The 20,042-nt window shown below is 39.0% G+C and overlaps 1 protein-coding gene across 5 annotated transcripts in view; it reads right to left on the bottom strand.

Moving 5' to 3' along the window:
- Positions 1-4,137: 4,137 nt before the first annotated feature.
- The window catches only part of LOC131219212 (uncharacterized), a 114,209-nt gene continuing 98,304 nt past the window's right edge, over positions 4,138-20,042 (bottom strand). For 3 of the 5 annotated variants that reach the window (XM_058214227.1, XM_058214228.1, XM_058214229.1), the window contains 3 exons: positions 15,654-15,860; positions 15,393-15,513; positions 4,749-4,905 (listed from right to left, as the gene is read on the bottom strand). In XM_058214227.1, the coding sequence (XP_058070210.1) occupies positions 4,837-4,905; positions 15,393-15,513; positions 15,654-15,860 (397 nt within the window). In that variant the 3' untranslated portion in view covers positions 4,749-4,836. Of the gene's footprint in view, positions 4,583-4,748; positions 4,906-15,392; positions 15,514-15,653; positions 15,861-20,042 lie in introns of those variants that run through there. The other 2 variants (XR_009158052.1, XR_009158053.1) reach the window with 2 other exon arrangements.

Here is a 20,042-nt window from a genome sequence, read left to right as displayed (position 1 = left end):
ATAGACTTGTTTGACCTGGTCCATCACTGGCAGTAGGCATCCCATCCCCACACTGCATTCCACACACATTTGCATCACTTTACACACAAGAACTAACCCAATCCATGATACTTCGTTCTGTCATATGAAGTAGAGACGTTACACTTGTACGGGCAAGGAGAGTGCCTACCACCTTCCCTCTTTGTTACTATGGTCTCTAACCCAGAATTTTCACTCATAGATTAGGAGTAATTTTAAGACAAGGAATCTCCCATGATTCCTTCTATTATGGTTTTTACAGGGTCTAGCCGACTGTGAAAATTTGAGTAATTAGCTAGTGGCGACTCCAAGTCAAATATATAATATCCCAAGTCACAAATATATAATATCCTAAGTCACAAATACACAATGAAAGCCTGAGAAGGCACTCGTGGGCACGATTTGACATCCACAATTGTTAGGTTAAAGAGTAATCCAAGTGTCTTCCAAGGGGTGAGGAAATTGTTGTGATTCATTCATGTGCTTTCTGCACATTACGGGCCTCAAAGTTATAACCATTTTGCATCGTGCTCGGCATTTTGCATTGGTTTTGTTTGCAAGTTTGAATTTTTGGTGATTAGTGCCCCTACATTTTCTATAGCCTTAATAAAATTCCCTAACACACTTTGATCTAGAAAAGTAGTTCTTGATGTTGTACTATCCCTTAGGATGACCTATAAGACCGATCATTGAAATGAGTCATTGACTTGCACATGCAATAAGTTGATAGGTGTTCAGGACTAGGGTCATTGGGGTTATTCTTTGGGTACTCGTTTTTTCAATCTTGACACTTAAATTGTAATAAACTTTTTCACAGGTTTTAAGTATGGTTGACCTAACCTGGATATGCACAATTTGCATTTCAAGACGATTGGATTTACACTAAAAGTTCAAGCTAGTAGTCATATATTCCATTTATGATTTTGAAAAAGATCAAGAATTCAAAAGAGTCTAAAACCAATTATTGATGTTGCGGCAGTATCCATCAGGGAGTATTGAAGAATACCCAATAAAATTTTGACTTTTTTTAAAAATAAAAAAGCCTCCACTAGTATAACAAGGTTCCGTGGGATTTTATTGCAAAATACTTTTGAAGGTTTTTCTTCTTGGCCATTTTATTTTTTTAAGGATCTATCTGATCTAAAGGTGAGGTGTTGTTGAGCAGTTTTTATTCGACCTTTTATTTAATTTTTTGACATTTTTTAAGGGAATCAACCTGTCCTTTTGTCTTCATTCAGGATCCCATGGGTCATGATCAAAGTCAATCTTTATTTCCATTTTTTTTTCAAAAATGATTTGATCCGTTGTTTTGTGATCAAAGTCTGTTTTTATTCCCACAAATTTTTAGTTTTTGAAAATGATATGATCTCTCATTTTGCGATCAAGATTGATTTTGTGTGTGTGTGTGTGGGGGGGGGGGGGGGGGGGGGGGGGGAAGGTTCTATATGGTCGAGCTCATGGGAACTCCCCATGAGGTCAAGCTGTGTGGGCACCATGATATATGTCAACCATCAACACCATGCATTTAATGGGTCCCCTTTAAATAATGGGATATGCCAAAAATCAGTCGTATATAGAACTCCGATGTGCCATACCATCTAAAATCATGTGAAGACATGCCTAAAACATATAAAAGCACTTGGTGGAGCCCACCTGAAATTTGGATGTGTCTGAAACTTGGTCTGACCCCTCATCCAAGTAGGACACATAATGGATGGGCCGGATTTGTGAACCACATCTCTGTAGGCCCAAAAAATGATTATGAATGTTTTAATGGAGGGTAACCTCTCTCAACTTTTGTATGTGGTGTGGCCCACACAAGTCACGGATTGACTTGATTTTTAAGCCCTAGGACCTCTATGGAATGGTGCATCTGACTGATGGGGTAGATGTTCGACATACATCATGGTGTAGCCCACACAGCTCGACATCATGGGGAGTTCCCATGAGCTGGACCGTATAAAACCTTTTCCATATATATATATATATATATATATATATATAATGGAAATGGTACTATAAGGTAGACCTCATGGGAACTTCCCATAAGGTCGAGCTGTGTGGGCCCCACCGTGATGTGCAAGAACATCTACCCCATTAGTCAAATGCACCATTCCATGGTAGGCCACGGGCTTAAAAATCAAGTCAATCTATGACTTGGGTGGGCCACACCACATACAACAATTGAGAGGGTTACGCCCCTATTAAAAAATTCATAATCATTTATTGGCCCTCCGAGATGTGGTTCACAAATCCAGCCTATCCACTATATGTGTCCCATTTGGATGAGGGGTCAGACCAAGTTTCAGCCGCATCCAAGACTCAGGTGGACCCCATCAAGTGCTTTTATATGCTTTAGGCATGTCTTCACATAGTTTTAGATGGTATGGCCCACCTGAGTTCCGTATATGGCTGATTTTGGGATATCCCATAACCTAAAGGAGACTCATCAAATGCACGGTGTTGATGTTCGACACACATCACGGTGGGGCCCACACAACTCGACCTCCATTTCCCACACAGAGAGAGAGAGAGAGAGAGAGAGAGGAATGCTCACCTGCACACCTTCTTACGTGAGCACCCGTGGGCACATTTGCACATGTCTTAGGCACAGAATCTGAACATCTGAACGGTCAATGTGATGCGGCACCCCTTAAAACCTCATAGCCCACCTTTCAGCCCAATACAAAACTCTGGTGGGCCATGGCAAAATTAAATATTTTCCTTCCTTAATTTGCATCTCTCTTTGTTATGGCCCACTGAGTTTTGGATCAGACTGAAAATTAAGCCCACGTAGTTTCAAGGGGTGCAGCATAGAATCTTATTAAGGCTTCGTTCTAAATTTTAAGCTTGCTAGCTGGGGTTAGGACTAATTATCAGGCCTGACAAATTAATGGTCCTGACCGGAAAGATTTCCCCACCAAGCCTGCAGTGGTCCAACTTTCAAAGCTCATAGGCTTGGTCCACCAATAAATGTTAGATCCAAATACAAATGTCCTGGGTTCAGGTTGACCTCAACCCAGACTATGCCCACCGTTGACAGGCTCCAATATCAGTCGTCGAGTTTGGTATACCAGTTGCGTGGCCAAATGATAGGTGATAAATTGCACCATCTAAACTATTGCTCAGATCTTGAATGAACCCTGCCTCTATGACATAAGAATTCCGAGTCTTCTTTTCTTTTTCTTTTTTTCAGTTATTCCGAAGAGGGAAATCCTTTGCAATTAACGACCCGAGATTTTTCAAATATATACTTTTTGATAGAGGTGGGCATGGGATGACTCAATTGGGCTAACTTGATTCATCCGACTCGTTCCAATCTAACTCGACCCGAACCGAATGGATGAGTCAGCCCGAAACATGTAAGCTTCGCCCAATCCGAACTCAAACCAAGTCGAGTTGGGGTTACCCAATAACTTGACCCGAAACTCGATCCAAAACCCGACTCGACCCAGCTCTCTAACCCTACCCCAACCCAATCCCAACCTCTCTCTCTCTCCCTCCCTCATCCTCCTCTTCCAAGCCTAGCAACCACCCATCACCATCACCCTCCTCTCTCCTCTCCACTCCCTCCCTGCCTCATCTCTCAATCTGACTCGGTGCCAACTTGACCCGAATTAGTACTTCTAACCGGATCAGACTCAGCCCGGATTAGTCCAGACCAGACCGAACTCACATCGAGTCCAGCATGCTGAACTCAGTATCTAGTCAAATCGAGTTCAGGTCAGGGCTATTTCAAAACCGGATCGAGTCGAGTCAGCCCTAACTCGGTCCAACTCGGCTCAATGCCTAGCTCTACTTTTTGAGCCTTGGCAAGTTGAGTTTCATTTTGGGTGATGATGAGCTGAGACGAGTTCTTTCAAGTAATGTCAAACCCAGCGAGCAGCCCCCCACCCCCCGCGCCCCCCCCCCAATGACCAAATAGAGTTTAAATTAAGTCTCAATGAAATCTGTTCTAGCCGAATCCAGACCGATGGGTTGATTTGCTAATAGAAAATTCTAATAATCTGGGACCCACCCACCAATTCCACCAGCAACAGCAGAATCTCTGCCAACAAGATTGCTCACCATCTGTGGCCTTTACAAGTCAAATGTCTCATCATCTAATAAACAAAGGGGTAAAAAAATTCAAAGATATATTATCCACAATCATTAAACGCTTGAATAAATTAGAGTTTCAAATGCAGGCAGGGAACTCATTTCAAAAATCCAACCAAGGTGGAAAACCATCCAAGGAATACATATGTACAATTATCCAATACATTGAGCCGATGGAAACTATATACCCTCTACCAACTGCGGCAGGACAGCAGACGATTTTATTGGTTCACAGCATTTCCATTCCTCATCAACAAAGCATAACAAAAGCTAAACAATACTGGGAATATGAGATTCCCAGTCTAGAAATTCAATTGAGCCTTGCCCAACTAACATTGTTATCAAGAATCTCCAGAAGGCTGAAAAGAAAGATCACCTAATTGAGCAGCTTGTGGCTGCTGCAATGACTTCACGTGTGTAGTATTCCTGTGGAACTGGAAAAGATGCACGTCCCCTTTGAAAATTGCTGACAAAGAAAGAAATTTTTTTTTTATTGTTATTGAAATATAGAGCACGCACATGCAGGTGCACTTTGCGTGTCATGTGTGTAACTGTACATCCACAAGCAAAAGTACAATTGTGCAGATGCAGCATAATGGATTCTCATATGTATGCTAAGTTGCTAAAAACTGTGAAAACAACTGCACTGCTTGACTATGATTACTTACCGGGAAAAGAATCAATTGATTGTCAGTTTGAGATGCCATACGATGAACATCATCATGGCTTCCCATCACCACTTTTCAGCACCCATGCACCACCTCTAGAAATACAGAGTTCAGCCATGACCTGCATAATAAATGACAAAATATAATTGAAAACAGGAAACCCCAAAGGTCATCCGTAGTAAAGAGTGCCGATTGTTGGCCTAAAATGGTCCAAGGTCCTATTTTTGAACTGCGAATCTCATGCCAACCACCAATACAAAATTTATCATTTGCACAGTCTGGACCCAGCTATTGGAGCCCCAGCCTGTAGTATATAGCCCACAGACAGAGTAATGCAGCATTCGCAGGATATTGATTCCAACAGCTTACATGAAGGTTAGTTCCAAATAACCTTCCAAAAAAGAAAGAAAAAGAAAAAATAATAGCTCAAACATGAGACTTCAATGTTGGAAATGCAGGCTGTATGCCACCAAGCTACATGCTCAAAACCCAAATAACTGAAAATTCATTTGTTCAAAAGCATCATGTTGGATGTCTATGTGGGTATGTTATAAGAGCTTAAGCAATAAGAACAGACTGTGATGGGGACATCATGCGCACATGCACGCCCACCCTACGCACGTACGCAAGGAGGAGGGCCCCACCATCGATCTAGATCAATGACGACGTCCAGGGAAGGCCTCCTAGTTAGAAGACTATGTTTTGGTTCCTTGGAGTAGACCCGATCGTCATGTGGATCCCACCATTGAATCTCATGATCATGGCCCGCTACTCTAGATGATCTAGTACTTTGAGTTTTGCTTATTATTGTTCTTAGGAATATCATGGACGGTTTAGATTACTTTGATTAGTTGTTATTTTTTATTACTTCGTCTCTAAGCAATAGGTGCGCACATGGCGCGGCTTTTAAAGTATAGGTTTTTCTTATAAATAGGCAACCCCTTGTAAGTTTTTTTTCATTGAATATTATGAATAAAATTCAGCATTTTCCTACTTCTCTAATCCTCTAAGTTGTGGAAATCCAATTGGGTGCAAAGCCCTCCTTTCTTTGAAGGGCTAACTACCGTGGTGCAAAGCCACACCCCTCTCAAATCGCCCCCATCTCTTATCATTCATATTCTTCTTCTCCTACAATCATCCCACCTGCAAATCCATTATTATTTTGCAGTCATTCATTCTCTAAAGCAGATTTCTGGAATCTGGCCCTGCAGGAGGGCTAAAACTTCGACGGAGCACCACGCACAGACTCGACGTCAGATCAAGTTGAAACTTGAGTTCGTAGCCCAACCCTGGCTGACCAGCCCCAAGGAGGGAGTTTTTGGGTTCGTGGGCCCCACGCACGTGCGACCAGCCATCAGCGCACGTGCGTCAGGCTTGGCCTGCCGTCCACACACGCAGGTTGGCTTCAGGTTCACTCTCTCCTCTCTTTCACTCCCCTCTTACCTGATTTCCCTAACCCTAACCCTAGATTATCCTAAATCCCCAATTTTTATGCCCTTTTCTTCAATCCTAGGGTTCCCCGAATTGAAACCTGTGAATCCCTTGGATTGGAAAAATATTTCTGTGCATGTGTGGATGAATTTACTCTGCTTTGAGCATTGTTTGGTCTGTAACGTTAATTGATCCATCCCTAGCATGTGTAGGCCTGGACCCGCATAAATTCCCCTTGTTGAATGCTCTACTTTATGTGGGATGTGAAATTTTGTGTGATTGTTTCTAAACTAGTATGATATAAAGCCTAAAATCTTGCATAGCAAATTTAAATTTTCATGTCCTGCATCAGACTGGTATAAAAGGAAAGGAGAGGCAAGATAAATGAATGAAATTGTAGTTACCATGCTCAGCATTTTACACAATTGGGAGGGAGAAACATAAAATCTTAAAGAAATTGATGATAATAGCATGTACAGATAACTTCTGTGTGGAATATGTAAATTTGAACTGTTAATAAGCAAAAGGGAGTTCTGTAAAGGGTTCATTACGAGTCAGTCCTGCTATCTCTTAAAGAATCTGTACTGGCTCGACACTAACCCCAACGGTAATAATTCTTTCCCAAGTCTAAGCACCAGAGAATAAATGCCAAGATTACGGAGCTCAGCCGCAGCCATCTTCCATCCAATGAGCTGAAGTAAAAGGGACATTCTTAGCATTTCAAATGCACTTACTTTATCAAATGAGCATCATTAGCTGGGATTTTCTGCGGGAGGTTGTTCTACATATTCCGAGCCTTTGTGTGGGCCCATCAGACCATTAGAGAATTTCTTGTCATACTCGACCCCTGGTTGGACCCATTACAGAAATGGTCTGAATCACCAAATAGCGATCCCCACTTGTTGGCGATTTTGAAATACTTGAAACGTAAACTTTTAAAAAAAATTCCAAATTTTGAGTATCCTCATGTAGGTATAATCAAATTCTGAAAACAAAAAATCTACGGCTAAGATGTTGCCTCAAGTTTGTGTCCAATTGATCGTCTAATGATTGCCGATGCCGATTCTCTAATGTAGGAGATCTCTCCCCAATCTATACTAACAAAGAGATGAGGAGCATAGAGCTTAACACACCTACTATAGGGATGATTGTCCACAGGGTGGACCCCACACATCAACCATGTGGTGGTGGATAGAGATGTCCCCTCTCTTCTTCTCTTACTCTAGATGCCGGGTGGGGGTGTTCAAGCTCTCGGTTACTCTCCTTCAGATAGGATCTATCTAGATATGGGGTTTCAGAGGGATGTACTTGTTATGATACTTCTCACCATGACAAATTTCAGAACACTTTCCTAAAACACGAAACCCCCTATGTTTTTTGTTCCAGATCGTGTGATCCAAATTATGGGTCATTTGCGATACAGATCAATACTTTTAGCAACCTGAAATTATGATTCTAAATTCTTACTATTGATAAATACAAATTCACATTTACAATGCAGAGATTATATTTTTGTTTTTTTAGTTATAATATCACACTCAACATGCCTAGTATAGAATCATGACAACCATAATTTCATACATAAATGACAATATGGTTTCATATGTAAAACTATATTGCAAACACAGTGTATGGAGTGACACACACATGATCCTACCCATGGGATACCACATTTTGGAGGATGTGGCATACCGTGTACGTATTCCCGATACCACATACCCAAAGCAACCCATGATCCAGGTAACTTTGCTTCAGTATGCCCTACATCATCAAAAGTCTATAACACTACTCATATACATACCAAAATTGACCAAAATCCTTTCATTACTAGTGGCATCTACCGTTGGCCATAATCTTGTGCTAGCCTAAGAGATGGACCTTAACCATTAGATATCCATCAAGTCTGATAAAACCATTTTTAATAGTCAAAACAAAAGATCAATAGTTAAAAACATTCCAAAAAATATCTAAAAGCTTTTAAGTGTCAAGCCTAACTTGAAAACCACTTGATGGATGGTTTAATTACCTAGATCCAAGCCACTAAAGAGTTCTCGAGTGAAATAGTGAGACCCATGTTAGAAGAGTGGGTCTTAATTGCATCCTAATGCATGCGTGTAACGACCCTGAATTTTAGTGCACTTAGAACTAAAATAAATAGTTAAATATTTTTATTTTTAATTAAGAAATGAAACGAGTCAATAATTGAGTTGGTAGAGACTTTGAGTTGAGAGAGAGGTCGAGGGATCGACTCTTGCTACTGCGACTCCCGATTGCAAGTGAGGTAGGAGGATCAAATCCTAGAGCAATAATAATAACTTATCTAGAAAAATCTTCTTTAAAAAAGGGATACGAGGGCTTAAACATGTAAGTTCACCATCATTGTATAGGTGCGTAGAAAATGTTTAACAAAGAGATGATTTATAATTATAGATTTGGGCAATAGTATTTTAGGAAAAGATTTAATTGCATTTCATATTAATTTGATCAGTGGATGGGCCATTTTTATTATATTTAACCATAAGAATCATTTATACCTTACATTCTAAAGTGGTGATCGGATAAATCAGATCAAATCCCCACTACGTATGCTCATTCTGGAATAGATCTAAATTGTTATCCAGAGAGTGGGTGGATTTGACCGTTGATGGGGCCATAAGAGTGAAAGGTTAGGATCATGCCTATTATACTTTGAATAAGTTTTTTTGGAAACATAAATGGTCTAGATCTAAGCAATCTATTGACCCATTCTAATATGAGATTTTGTGATGTCAATGGATGGCTTAGATCTGTCCTATGTGATCAGTGAATCATTTAAAAATAACAGGATGATAAAAGCGCTTGGTTGATTAAGTAGACCCCACATGATAAGATGACTAATTATAAGTATGCAATCTAAAAGAATTCAGAATCTAACAATTGAATTCTACATGTGGGCTGTCCGAATTGAGAATTTATTAACCAGAGGTGAATTGATCAAATAAGTTAAAAAGATGTAAATAGGGAGCTAATTGAGCTATGTTATTATGTAATTGTTAATTGATTGATCTCGAGGTAAGATTTCGGAATCCACATCACCAGATTTCAGGTGAGTGATCCCAACATGTTTTCTCTTTATTGTGATTAAATTAGTCATCTGATTGTTTTTGTTGATTGTGATTCCTTGTGTTGAATGCTTGTTTGCTTAAAATTAAAATGACATATACTACTATATATGTGACAATTGTGAACATAATGCATTAATCATTCTTATACATCCATGTCATGCATCACATAACTACTCTGAATACCTGGAAACACTCCCTGGATGACCTATAGGTACTAATAGTATCGGGTGACCTAGGGGACCATCCCTGGATGCCCACAATATGTGAAAGCCTACCAAGATGGTGGAAGCCTACCCCAAAAAGGGAGAGATGCGGGTTGATGGGATCCAAATCAAGCAAGTGGACTAATCAACTCACTTGATGCATTCACACATCCATGCATCTCATGACATTCATGCATTTCTATTTTAATTATGATGTGCATGAACCTTGATGGGTTCACTCATTGGGCCTGGCCAGTTGATGTTTTATTGATGAAAAAACCATACAGATTTAGTGGACGATGAAACAGCTGCTCAAGTTTTAGGGAAGGAAAGTCAACCAGTGGACGATTCACAAGGGCTATGGCCCTATCTTGATGAAGACGAGTTGAATATGTTAAATTACTAACGTATATAGTTGAACTCATGTTATTCGTTTAATTATATCTTTGAGCAAATTTTAAGTTGAGTAACTCAAAGTTATAAATAATTAAAGCTTTTGTTAGTAATGGTTTAATAGAGCCCCCAATGGGTGGGTTGTGGTACCATGCTTAACTTTTGTGAATGTTACCAATATGTGGATTGAATGCCCATAAATGATCGTGATGCTGGATATATGTGTATGCGATTGAAATAAATGAATGTAAGATGTTTTGCTAAAGGTTTGAGTTCGGAAACTTAGTGTACATTTTAATTAACCCTCTAGAAAACGGTATGAAGGAATGGTTTTAGTACACATGGTGTACAAGTCATGTGCCATAACTCGGGTCTTCGGGGCGTGACATGCCTAACCAGTGTTCGAAGTATCGGTATCGCTACAAGTTTCGCTAGTCGAGGATACGGAAACAATATCAATATCATTGATAACTGCAAATGCAAGGAAACGTGAGAAAATGGTGGAAATTTTTAGTAAAACTTCAAGAGATGCTAAAGTACACATATTTGCATGTTTAGGAATAAAAAGAAATTGCAAAAAGAATGCATACATAATAAGTTTCCATTTAATAGGGGGCTTAAAAGCATGTGTTGTTGTAAGAAATCAGCCCAACCATCCCATCTATCCATCCTACCTTCCGTCCAAATATCCATCAGTATTTCAGAATATCGACAACACAATATATTTCGGTGAGAAATCGTTGACAATTGAAAAGGAGACGAAAGAATTTGGTCTCGATATCACCCATGTTGCATTGATGATAATATTGTCGACAATTAATTACTGCATACAACCATGCCCATAAAAATTTAAAATGGAGGTTTTTTTAATAAACAATTTTTTTGGGATATCGATACATTGGCGATATTATTGAAATATCGTCGATACACTCACGATACAAGAGACACCTAGAATTTACATAGTCGAAAATATTGATGATACATTGGAGATATCGATACATTGGCGATATAAGCAACACCTAGAATTTACATAGTTGGAAACATTGGTGATATATTGGCTGTATTGGTACATTGGCGATGCTTAGCGATACATTGCCGATACCTAGAATTTCTGATACTGCCAGTCTTATTGGTATCACTACCATTGTTATCAATATCACTGAGCTTGAGATAGAGATAATATCGGGGATAATTCGAACAATGCACCTAACCACAATATGTCAATCACAAATGTCACCTCATAAGATGAGCAAAAGCACACAACACTAGGATCTTCAAACTCTCATATGTCCGCATATCTAAGGATTAGTTAAAGCAAGTACATGATCAAGTCAACCCAATGCAAAATTGATGGGCCTCTAAGATTAGAGACTTGATGCTATCCTCAAATGCAAGTATCCAATCAAACTTAAACACTAGGATCTTCAAGCATAGTGAACACTCACACTCCCATGTGGGTAGGGAAAGGCACCAATAGCACGATGGTGGAGACTGTCCATCCAAAGTCGTTGTTGGTTACCAACACACAGGATGACCACAAAATATGATCACGGGTTAGCCAATCCAGCTAAAGTGGTCATGAATATCTAGGATATTGAGATCCATGAATAGAAACTCTCCCTTACCCGGTGACTACTGTGTCTAAACTCATCTTACCCTAGGGCAACCAAAGGAATCCCTCTGTAACCCACATGATCAGAAACATTGAAGTTTCTCACACATTAATTATGACATTCACACTATATACCCAAACATAGGTGGCCATCTGGATCGATGATCATAGTTAGCATTTGTTTTTCAAGGCACACAATAACAACATCTCCCACTCGCCCTAAAGCCAATAATGCTCAGGATAAACGCTTAAGAATACACGTCCAGTCAAGACTGCATCTAGTAGCAAGATATCAAGAGGATTTAAACCATTCATAAGAAAACTCAAAGTTCATCAATGAACCTTCTAATCCAAAATGATATCAATGTCCAAGACCATACAAAAACCATGAATCAGGATCACCATGTATGATATGCACAAAACATGTTATCTGAAAGTATCAGCAATAAAGAAAGATAATCCCAATTTCTGTCTTTTTACAGAATATAGCATCCGCATATACACAATGTGGATCACAGAGCCTATAAACCACGATAATCCTCATACTAGTGATCCAAAACTGGTCAGTTATGGTATGGCTTTCTTTTCTCCCATTGCATAAGACACCCAATCTCGCCCACCAATGCAGGCACTTTATATTTTTAGTGCTCCCTTCAGCATTACTGCGAGGAAACTTCCACTTCCATTTACACAAAGGAATATACATTCAACAGTGATTAGATTAAAACATGCCACTAAGGCGAACTCCCCTTGCTCTTGTAAAAAGTGAAATATAATGATGAGGCCATTTGACGGTATCATCTACGAGAAACCACAAGTGTATCGATGTTCATAGGAGATAGATAGTCATACCATTACCACATCCCTCAACACACTAAGACTGTGAAACACATCCCGTGCACTCCTAAAGACAATGGAGAAGATCAAAGATTAGCATCCATGTTAATCACAGTCCATATCCACGAGGAATCATGACGATATTCACAAGAGGTCGCTTTAGACGTTTTATGCAAGGAGCAAAATGACATGGAGCATAGCTATGCTTTCCAATGACCCGACAGAGTGTTTTATGAAACAACGATGGAATTTCTAAGATTCTTTATCATCTAGGATATCATGCAAACTTAACCACGTTAAAACACCCATCCATAAAAGATCCCTTATCTTAGAAAAGAATCTTATCAAGACAATATACTTATCCAATGAAAGAATCTTATCAAGATAATACACTATCATTTCATTCTATTATTCTAAACCACAAAAAGATATCCAAGGCATAATTGTATCCTCGTGATCCAAGGATGAGTGTCCATAATGACTGGTAGTTAACAAATCCTCCACTAAAGAGAGAATCTTAACCTAACAACTATGGCCTTTTGTTCTTGTTGTGATAATCTTAGAGCCACATATAAGGTGAGAAATCCAGTCTTTCAATGACATAAAAAGAGCTTGACTATCATTTAATTGGTGAGAAAGCCGCTTCAAGGCAAATTCAGGACATGTTTGTTCCTTCCTCTTAGCAATGGATTGATATTTGTGCTAAAACACCTCTCCAAATTGTCATCACTAGCCCTACATTACATGGAAGGGTTTCAACAATGGCAATGGCCAGCTGTTGGACCATTAGGTTATGGCCTTTAAAATACTAGAAATTTTCAGAAAATGAGAGAATTCCAAATATACATGCCTTTTTTGTTTTGAACATGTTTATGATATTGCAACGAGCCTTCTTTGGTAAGAATGTGGTCTCGGGCTACCTAATGATATTATTAACCTAAGAGGCTTAGACTGACTTTAAAAACTATGCTAATTATTGTAAATATCTAATATCAATTATTCAATAAAAAATAGATTATGTGAGCATGAATCTAATGATGCATCAATTATATATTTATATTTATATAACCATTTTACTATAAAAAAGCAGAGTATAGGTCCATAAAATTAATTTATGAACTATGCAATGAAAATCTATCATTACTCATCCCATAAAATGACCTAAAATTACCAAAAATACGAAAAAAATTATAAAAATTATATATATATATATATATAAGAAGAAGAAGAAGAAGAAGAAAGAAGAAAAAAGAGATGAAAAACAATGATTTAGTACATGCATGTGTAGATCTAAACTCCACATGTGTATTTGAACAATCTACACGCCATATATTCTACAAAAAAAAAAAAGAAATTGATGGAAATTATATAAAAACCAGCAAAAATACAAAAATAAACGAAATTTTATACAAACATGGACAAATCGAACACAAATCTAGCAAGATTTGGTTGATTTGGCAATATAATATTAAATTGAAAAAAAAAAAAAAAAAAACAGAAGAAGAAGAAGAAAATTTACCCTTTTTCTTCTATTTTTTCCCAAATTCAACCTCAAATCTTCGATTCTTCAAAAATGGCTTAAATCTTGAGTTTTTATCTTCAAAAATTACACAAATCTAGCCGAAAATGGGTTAAAAAGTAGTCTCAAGAAGCAAAGAAGTCAAAAAGAGAAGGAAATTTTGGGAAATATGAAAAACAAGCTCGAAAAGAGGACTTGTATACACATAACAGCCTATGTCGTTATGCATGGTCATAACAGACTGTTATGGTCTGAAATCTTTACCACGGGCTGCCACAACCCCAAAGTGCATAATGGCCCACATCATTACCGTTACATAGCCGTTTGTACACCCCGATTATATGCATAATAGCTAGAATGACCGCCAATTTAACTAAGCGCTAGAGGTGTTGAAGCAACACATTTTAGATGTAAATGTCTCTCTTCACCATGATTGGCAGCTCATCAGATATGGGAAGTGTTTTTTTTGAAAGGTAACACTGCCAGGGTTTGAACTCTAGATCACTCACACAGACTACATTGTCTCCACCAGCTCATCTAACGAGTGGGAGACTCAGATATGGGAACTTATGTACCAAAAATAATGATATCTCTAATTATAGCACCTTTGGGATATAAAGAGATACTCTTCTCACCATCCCCATAGTATATGAGGCAAATGTGTGCATTTTGATTAGGGTCGTATTCTGTGGCTATGATTTTAACACTTGACTTTTCATTCCACCAGCAACCGATTTCCTGGGGCGATTTAGGTGAGATGCAATGTAGACCCAAATTCCTATTCACTTGTGGGATCCACGGCTCCTCTCTTCTCAAGAATCCATACATACCGTATCGATGTATGGACATCTATCCCTCAAACAGAAGTTTAGGTTCGGCCGTATGTAGCAAACTAAGCGTTTAGCCTTCCGCGAATATAGTATGGTGAGTGTTAAGAAATAGTGGTGTAATTACATGAGCGTACGCTTGTAATTTCTATGTACTATCAGGATATTCTTGTGATCTATGTAAGTCATTTGGATAGACCTCTACATATAAGCGTGGGAATATTTACAAAATCTTCCTAAATGGAGTCGAGAAGACCATAAGTATGATACCTTTGCATTCATTCCCATTCATTCAACAAAAAAGAAAAAGGAAAATACAATTCCCATGCTTCAAGGTTCTTTTCAAGTCTTTATCAAGTAGCATGCAAGGACCTAGTTCACACAGAGAACTCCCATGGGACAATACCATGAGAATTTAATTTACGATCTAATAGTTGAGAGGAAATTGTTAACAGACTCAGGAGGGTTATATTTCAGATCCTTCCAAAACTTCCTACTGCTCAATCATAGTGTTTATGCTGAATCAACGCAGTGGCCACACACTTCTACAAGCATAAACCATGCAGAACATTATAGTGTGCCAGCTGGCACTTTATAAAACTGGATTCTATATTTTTAAAAAAATGGTGCTGTAGGAAAATCGTCGAAGTTACAAAAAAACTAAATCATTTTCCTCCCTGACCTGATTATATTCAGATGGAGAAATTTCCCTTTTAAGTTTGATTCTAGCAGCTTCAACAATATCTGCTTTCTTCAGCCTTCCATTGGGTTCCTTGCCCATGAAAAGATTAATGACAACATTCCTGTTCAAGAAAAAATAACACAGTTAAATGTAATCATCATCATTAAATTAGCCTTTTTTGCAACTAATTGGGTTCCGCCATCACAGTTTAATGTAAAGGATGATTAAATGTGCATAGTGGCGGTAATGAATTCAAGTAACCTCAGTGGATCGATCGTTGGAATGCCCAGCGACTTCAAAACGTAGACACCATGAATATTAATAGCAACTTTACTTATAACAGACTGGAGCTCAGGTAGTGGGGCATTGGCACCATGGGCTGCAGTTACAGCTACTCTAGGATCTGCTTTCGGATGAATAGATTTGGAAACTGCCATATCCCGTAAACCTTGGGAAATCAGTTGCAAGCTGCCAGTACACAATATACGTGCCACATTAGCTTCTATAACAGCATCACACAACTAGAAATAGATTTCATATATGTAAAAATTTGGAGGTTTGGAGGTAGATCTAGAGTCTAGAGGCCTAAAAATTAGTGAAATAAAGACCAAGTATTGGAATGCAACTGTAAAAGGAATAGTAATAGAGGCAAGGCTTTACTTAAAATTTTATGGCCAAAAGAGTCAAAAAGATTTGTTTCATTTCCTCAGCTCTATTGTCCAAAATGGAGGTGATAATGAGGATGTTTCCAACTGAATCAGAAGCAGGTGGACAAAGTGGAAATATGTCTCTAGAGTGCTAAGTCATCACCGTATGCCACTGAAACTTAGGGCCTGTTTGGATTTGCTGAAATATAAATTAAGGACTTTGTTTTTGTAAATTTCCTGGGAATGCGGTTTCCATTTCACCAAATGCCCCACATGTGCAACCGTCCATCTCACATGTGCCAATGTGCCATTGAATATCATCAAATGCCCCACGTGCAACCGTCTCACACATGCAATGTGACAGATGTGCAATGTGTGCTACCATCCATCTTAATGCACCATAAATGTAAGGTGTGCCAATGTCCCACATGTGCAACGTGTGCCATCATCCATCTTAATCACCATAGATGCGCCATTGTGTCACATGCATAACATGTGCCACTAATGTGCCACCCATCCCAATTTGCCATGGAGACCATCATCTTCAAGTACTCCTCGCATGCAACATGTGCCACCGCCCATCGAAGTGCTCCATGTGTCAATATGTCACATGCCCCACTGTGCCACATGTGCAACATGCGTTGCCTTCATCTTCATGCAATCCACGTGCTAATGTGCCACATGTACAAACCTCCTTTGTCAAGTGCTCGATGTATGCTGCATGTGCCCATGTGTGACATGTGTAACACATGCCACTGACCATCTCAAGCACCCCATATGCACAAATGTGCCACTATCTGTCTTAAAGCTCCCCACATGCCAATATGCTACATGTGCCACCATCCATCTTCAACCGCCTACTTGTGCAACTTGTGCCAATGCGAAACACTTGCAAAATGTGCCATTTGAAATTGCGTGGATTGTCTAACATGGCACGCGGAAGCTTAGCAGAGCTTAGAATTACGGCTAAGTCCTAGAGGGGGGTGAATAAGACCACTTAAAACATTATTTGCCTAATTAACTAACATACCAATTATAAATAATTAAGACATAAGGGTTCAATTCTAATTGAATACAATTAATGCAACTAATTAAGCAACTAGTTTAAGTATTAGAGATAGTGATTTTGTGTGTGCTAACAAGTTAAGTACCTAGCATACAATCCAATTCAAGCATTCATATAATTCATAGAATTGCTAACATTAACAATCACAAACACAATGATTTATGGTGGTTCAGCTAATTGCCTCCTCCACTCCCAGCGAACACACTCTCCTCGAGTGTACCGGATTTCATTATCTCGGAGGTTTTAAATCAGGTTCACCTCTAACCTTTACAAGCGTACACTCCTGCTAGAAGCCTATACTAGTGAAATATTAAGTTAGTAGGGTCATTTATGTAAATATGATATTAGTGGGCTTATTTGCAAATATTGTATAAAGTGGGATATTATGATGTAATAAAGGAAAAAAAACTACATATATATTGAATAAGATAAGAGACGTTCTCTCTCTCATTCTCCAAACCATCTCTCACATTTTTTTCCCATCTCTCTCACATTCCTCTTTGGTTCTTTCATTCTTCATATACAAGAACTTACACACGTACACACCCATATTGCTGGACCATGTATACACATGTGCCGGTGATGGTCCTACACAAAGACCTACAAGTGCTCACCCATGTTGGTGGCACACGTTTTCACCTATGTTGGTAGCTCTCGCGAAAACTTAGTTTTTTATCGGCTAACCAACAACCACTATGGTCCTAATCCAAGGACCTATGTATAATCCCATCGGAGGCTCCCATGGATACTAACACGTAGGCACCCATACCCAGTGGCGGTCCTACACAAGAACCTACGTATACTCCCGTTGGAGACGGTCTTGCACAGGGACCTATCGAGTTCAGGTCACAAACTCTATACTCAATCATATACAAGGAAAGAGTATATAGACTCGAAATTGACAACCTTGTCGAATTGAGCACCATTTACGGGTCTTGCTTGATATGTTTGATCGATGCTCTCCCGTGATTCAATTAGTTTCTCAATTGCTCCCACGATCGTTGATGTGGATGCTTCAGCTCCTACGATCAATCGCCTTGCATTTGATGCTCCAATGAGGTGACCAAGGCAATGGGAGGATGTGATAGACTCTCCTACAACTAATGGTTTTAGTTGATTCCTTGTAGGGATTCACCTAGATGGGTATTCTAGAGGATATATATAAAGATATACCTATAGATTTGGTGTCTAATCTTTAGAAAATGGACGAGTCCATGTACATCTTCATAATGAAGCTTGAAATGCTCATTAGAGTGGTTAATCACATAGAAGATGACATGGAACTCTTTGGTTTGGAGTCTAGGAGAGGGATATTGAGTGGGGAACCACCTAGGCTCTACTTGCACCAAAAACCCATAAAAAGCCAGGGTCCGAATGCCCTTTATAAAGAAATCCATTTGCAACGGTCAAAAAATGGGTAGAAAACGACACCTTTGATCAATCAAGCAATGCCTTCGATCGATTGAACGCCCATTTGATAGGAACAAGAAATTCCATAAATTAAACAATTAGCTTGTTGGACATTTTTGGCCATGTTTGATCAATCGAGCGTTGGAGCTTCGATCGATCGAGTCCCATCGACAGCCTACTGATAGGATCGAACTCCTATCAAAAGTCGTTGTTTGGGCTGTTTGCTTTACAATAACTTTGCACCTCTTAAAAGCCTAACTAATCATATTCATTAAGAGCCTAAGGCTTGGGTAGATGAGTCTAAATGTTTTCTTATTAAGAGAATCATCTAGAGGTAGGTTGTTTGGAAATATAAAGTGGTCTGGGGCTAGGTTTACCAAGGCACCTCATGATTTACCTATTGTCTTTGACAATGGTGCTTCAAGTCTTCAAGTCTTCGAGTCTTCAGTCTTTAATGTCTTCCTATGGACACTCAACCGACTCAAAACACCCTAGATCACGTCATTGACAAAACTGAGGCATTAACACCATTGTCTGTCTTCAAGCAGCACATGTGCCAATGTGCCACATGTGACACATGTGACAATAAAACATGTGCCAATGTGTCACATGCGGAAGTGCAACACATGTCACAATCCATCTTTAACGTCACACATGTGTCACCTTTTGTTTTCAAGCAAAATTTTCATATAAAAAAAATTCATGTTTTCCAAACAACAGATTTGAAAAGGAAATTTTTCCAAGAAAATCTTGTTGAAAAAAAGTCAAGGAAAATGAACTTTCATTTCTCACAATAACCCAAAAACGTTGTTTCCTGAGAAATGCTCTTTCCACCTTTTGTTTTTCCACCAATCCAAATAAGCCCTAATGGAAAATTTTGAAGGTAGTAAGTCATTAGATAGGCTGCAATTCATAGTCAATGTTGAACAATCAAAGACAACATGAGCAAAGGAGATTTGACTGTTGCAGAGATTAGAATGCTAAGATGGAAGCAGTCAAGCAGACTAGGAAGGATTTTTATTTTTTTTAGCTGATGTCAGAGTGTCCCTGCCCCTTTTAAGGCGAGACTATTCCCTGCAAATGCACGCAATCACCTACAAACCACATGCATTGGTAATTTCGGTAAGAGGAAGGATAAAATTAACAACCAAATCACCCACAGCAATCCAAGAGTGGTCACAATAAGAGATAACATGATGGAGAGCAAATTGAGATGGTTTGGTCAAGTACAACGAAGACCAAAGACTACTCCAATGAGGGGGACCTTCACTACGGTTGAAGAGCATAAAAAAAGGATGAGAGTTGGGTGTCAAAGGAATTGGATAGAGGTGGTGAGAAAGTATATCAAAAGGTTTTTCACTTGCCGAGGATAGCGCCTTAAATAGACAAAATCAGCAATTAAGGGTTTGTCAAGCTAGGCTTAAAATAACTAGCACAAGGATATGACAATGATGACGACAACAACACTGATGATGTAATAAATTGCATTCATGTTTATGCAAAAAAATAAAAAAGAAAGAAAAAAGA

The sequence above is a fragment of the Magnolia sinica genome, chromosome 11 (genome assembly GCF_029962835.1).
Source record: "Magnolia sinica isolate HGM2019 chromosome 11, MsV1, whole genome shotgun sequence".
Classification (NCBI taxonomy): domain Eukaryota; kingdom Viridiplantae; phylum Streptophyta; class Magnoliopsida; order Magnoliales; family Magnoliaceae; genus Magnolia; species Magnolia sinica.
This window is presented reverse-complemented; position numbering and strand designations above follow the sequence as displayed.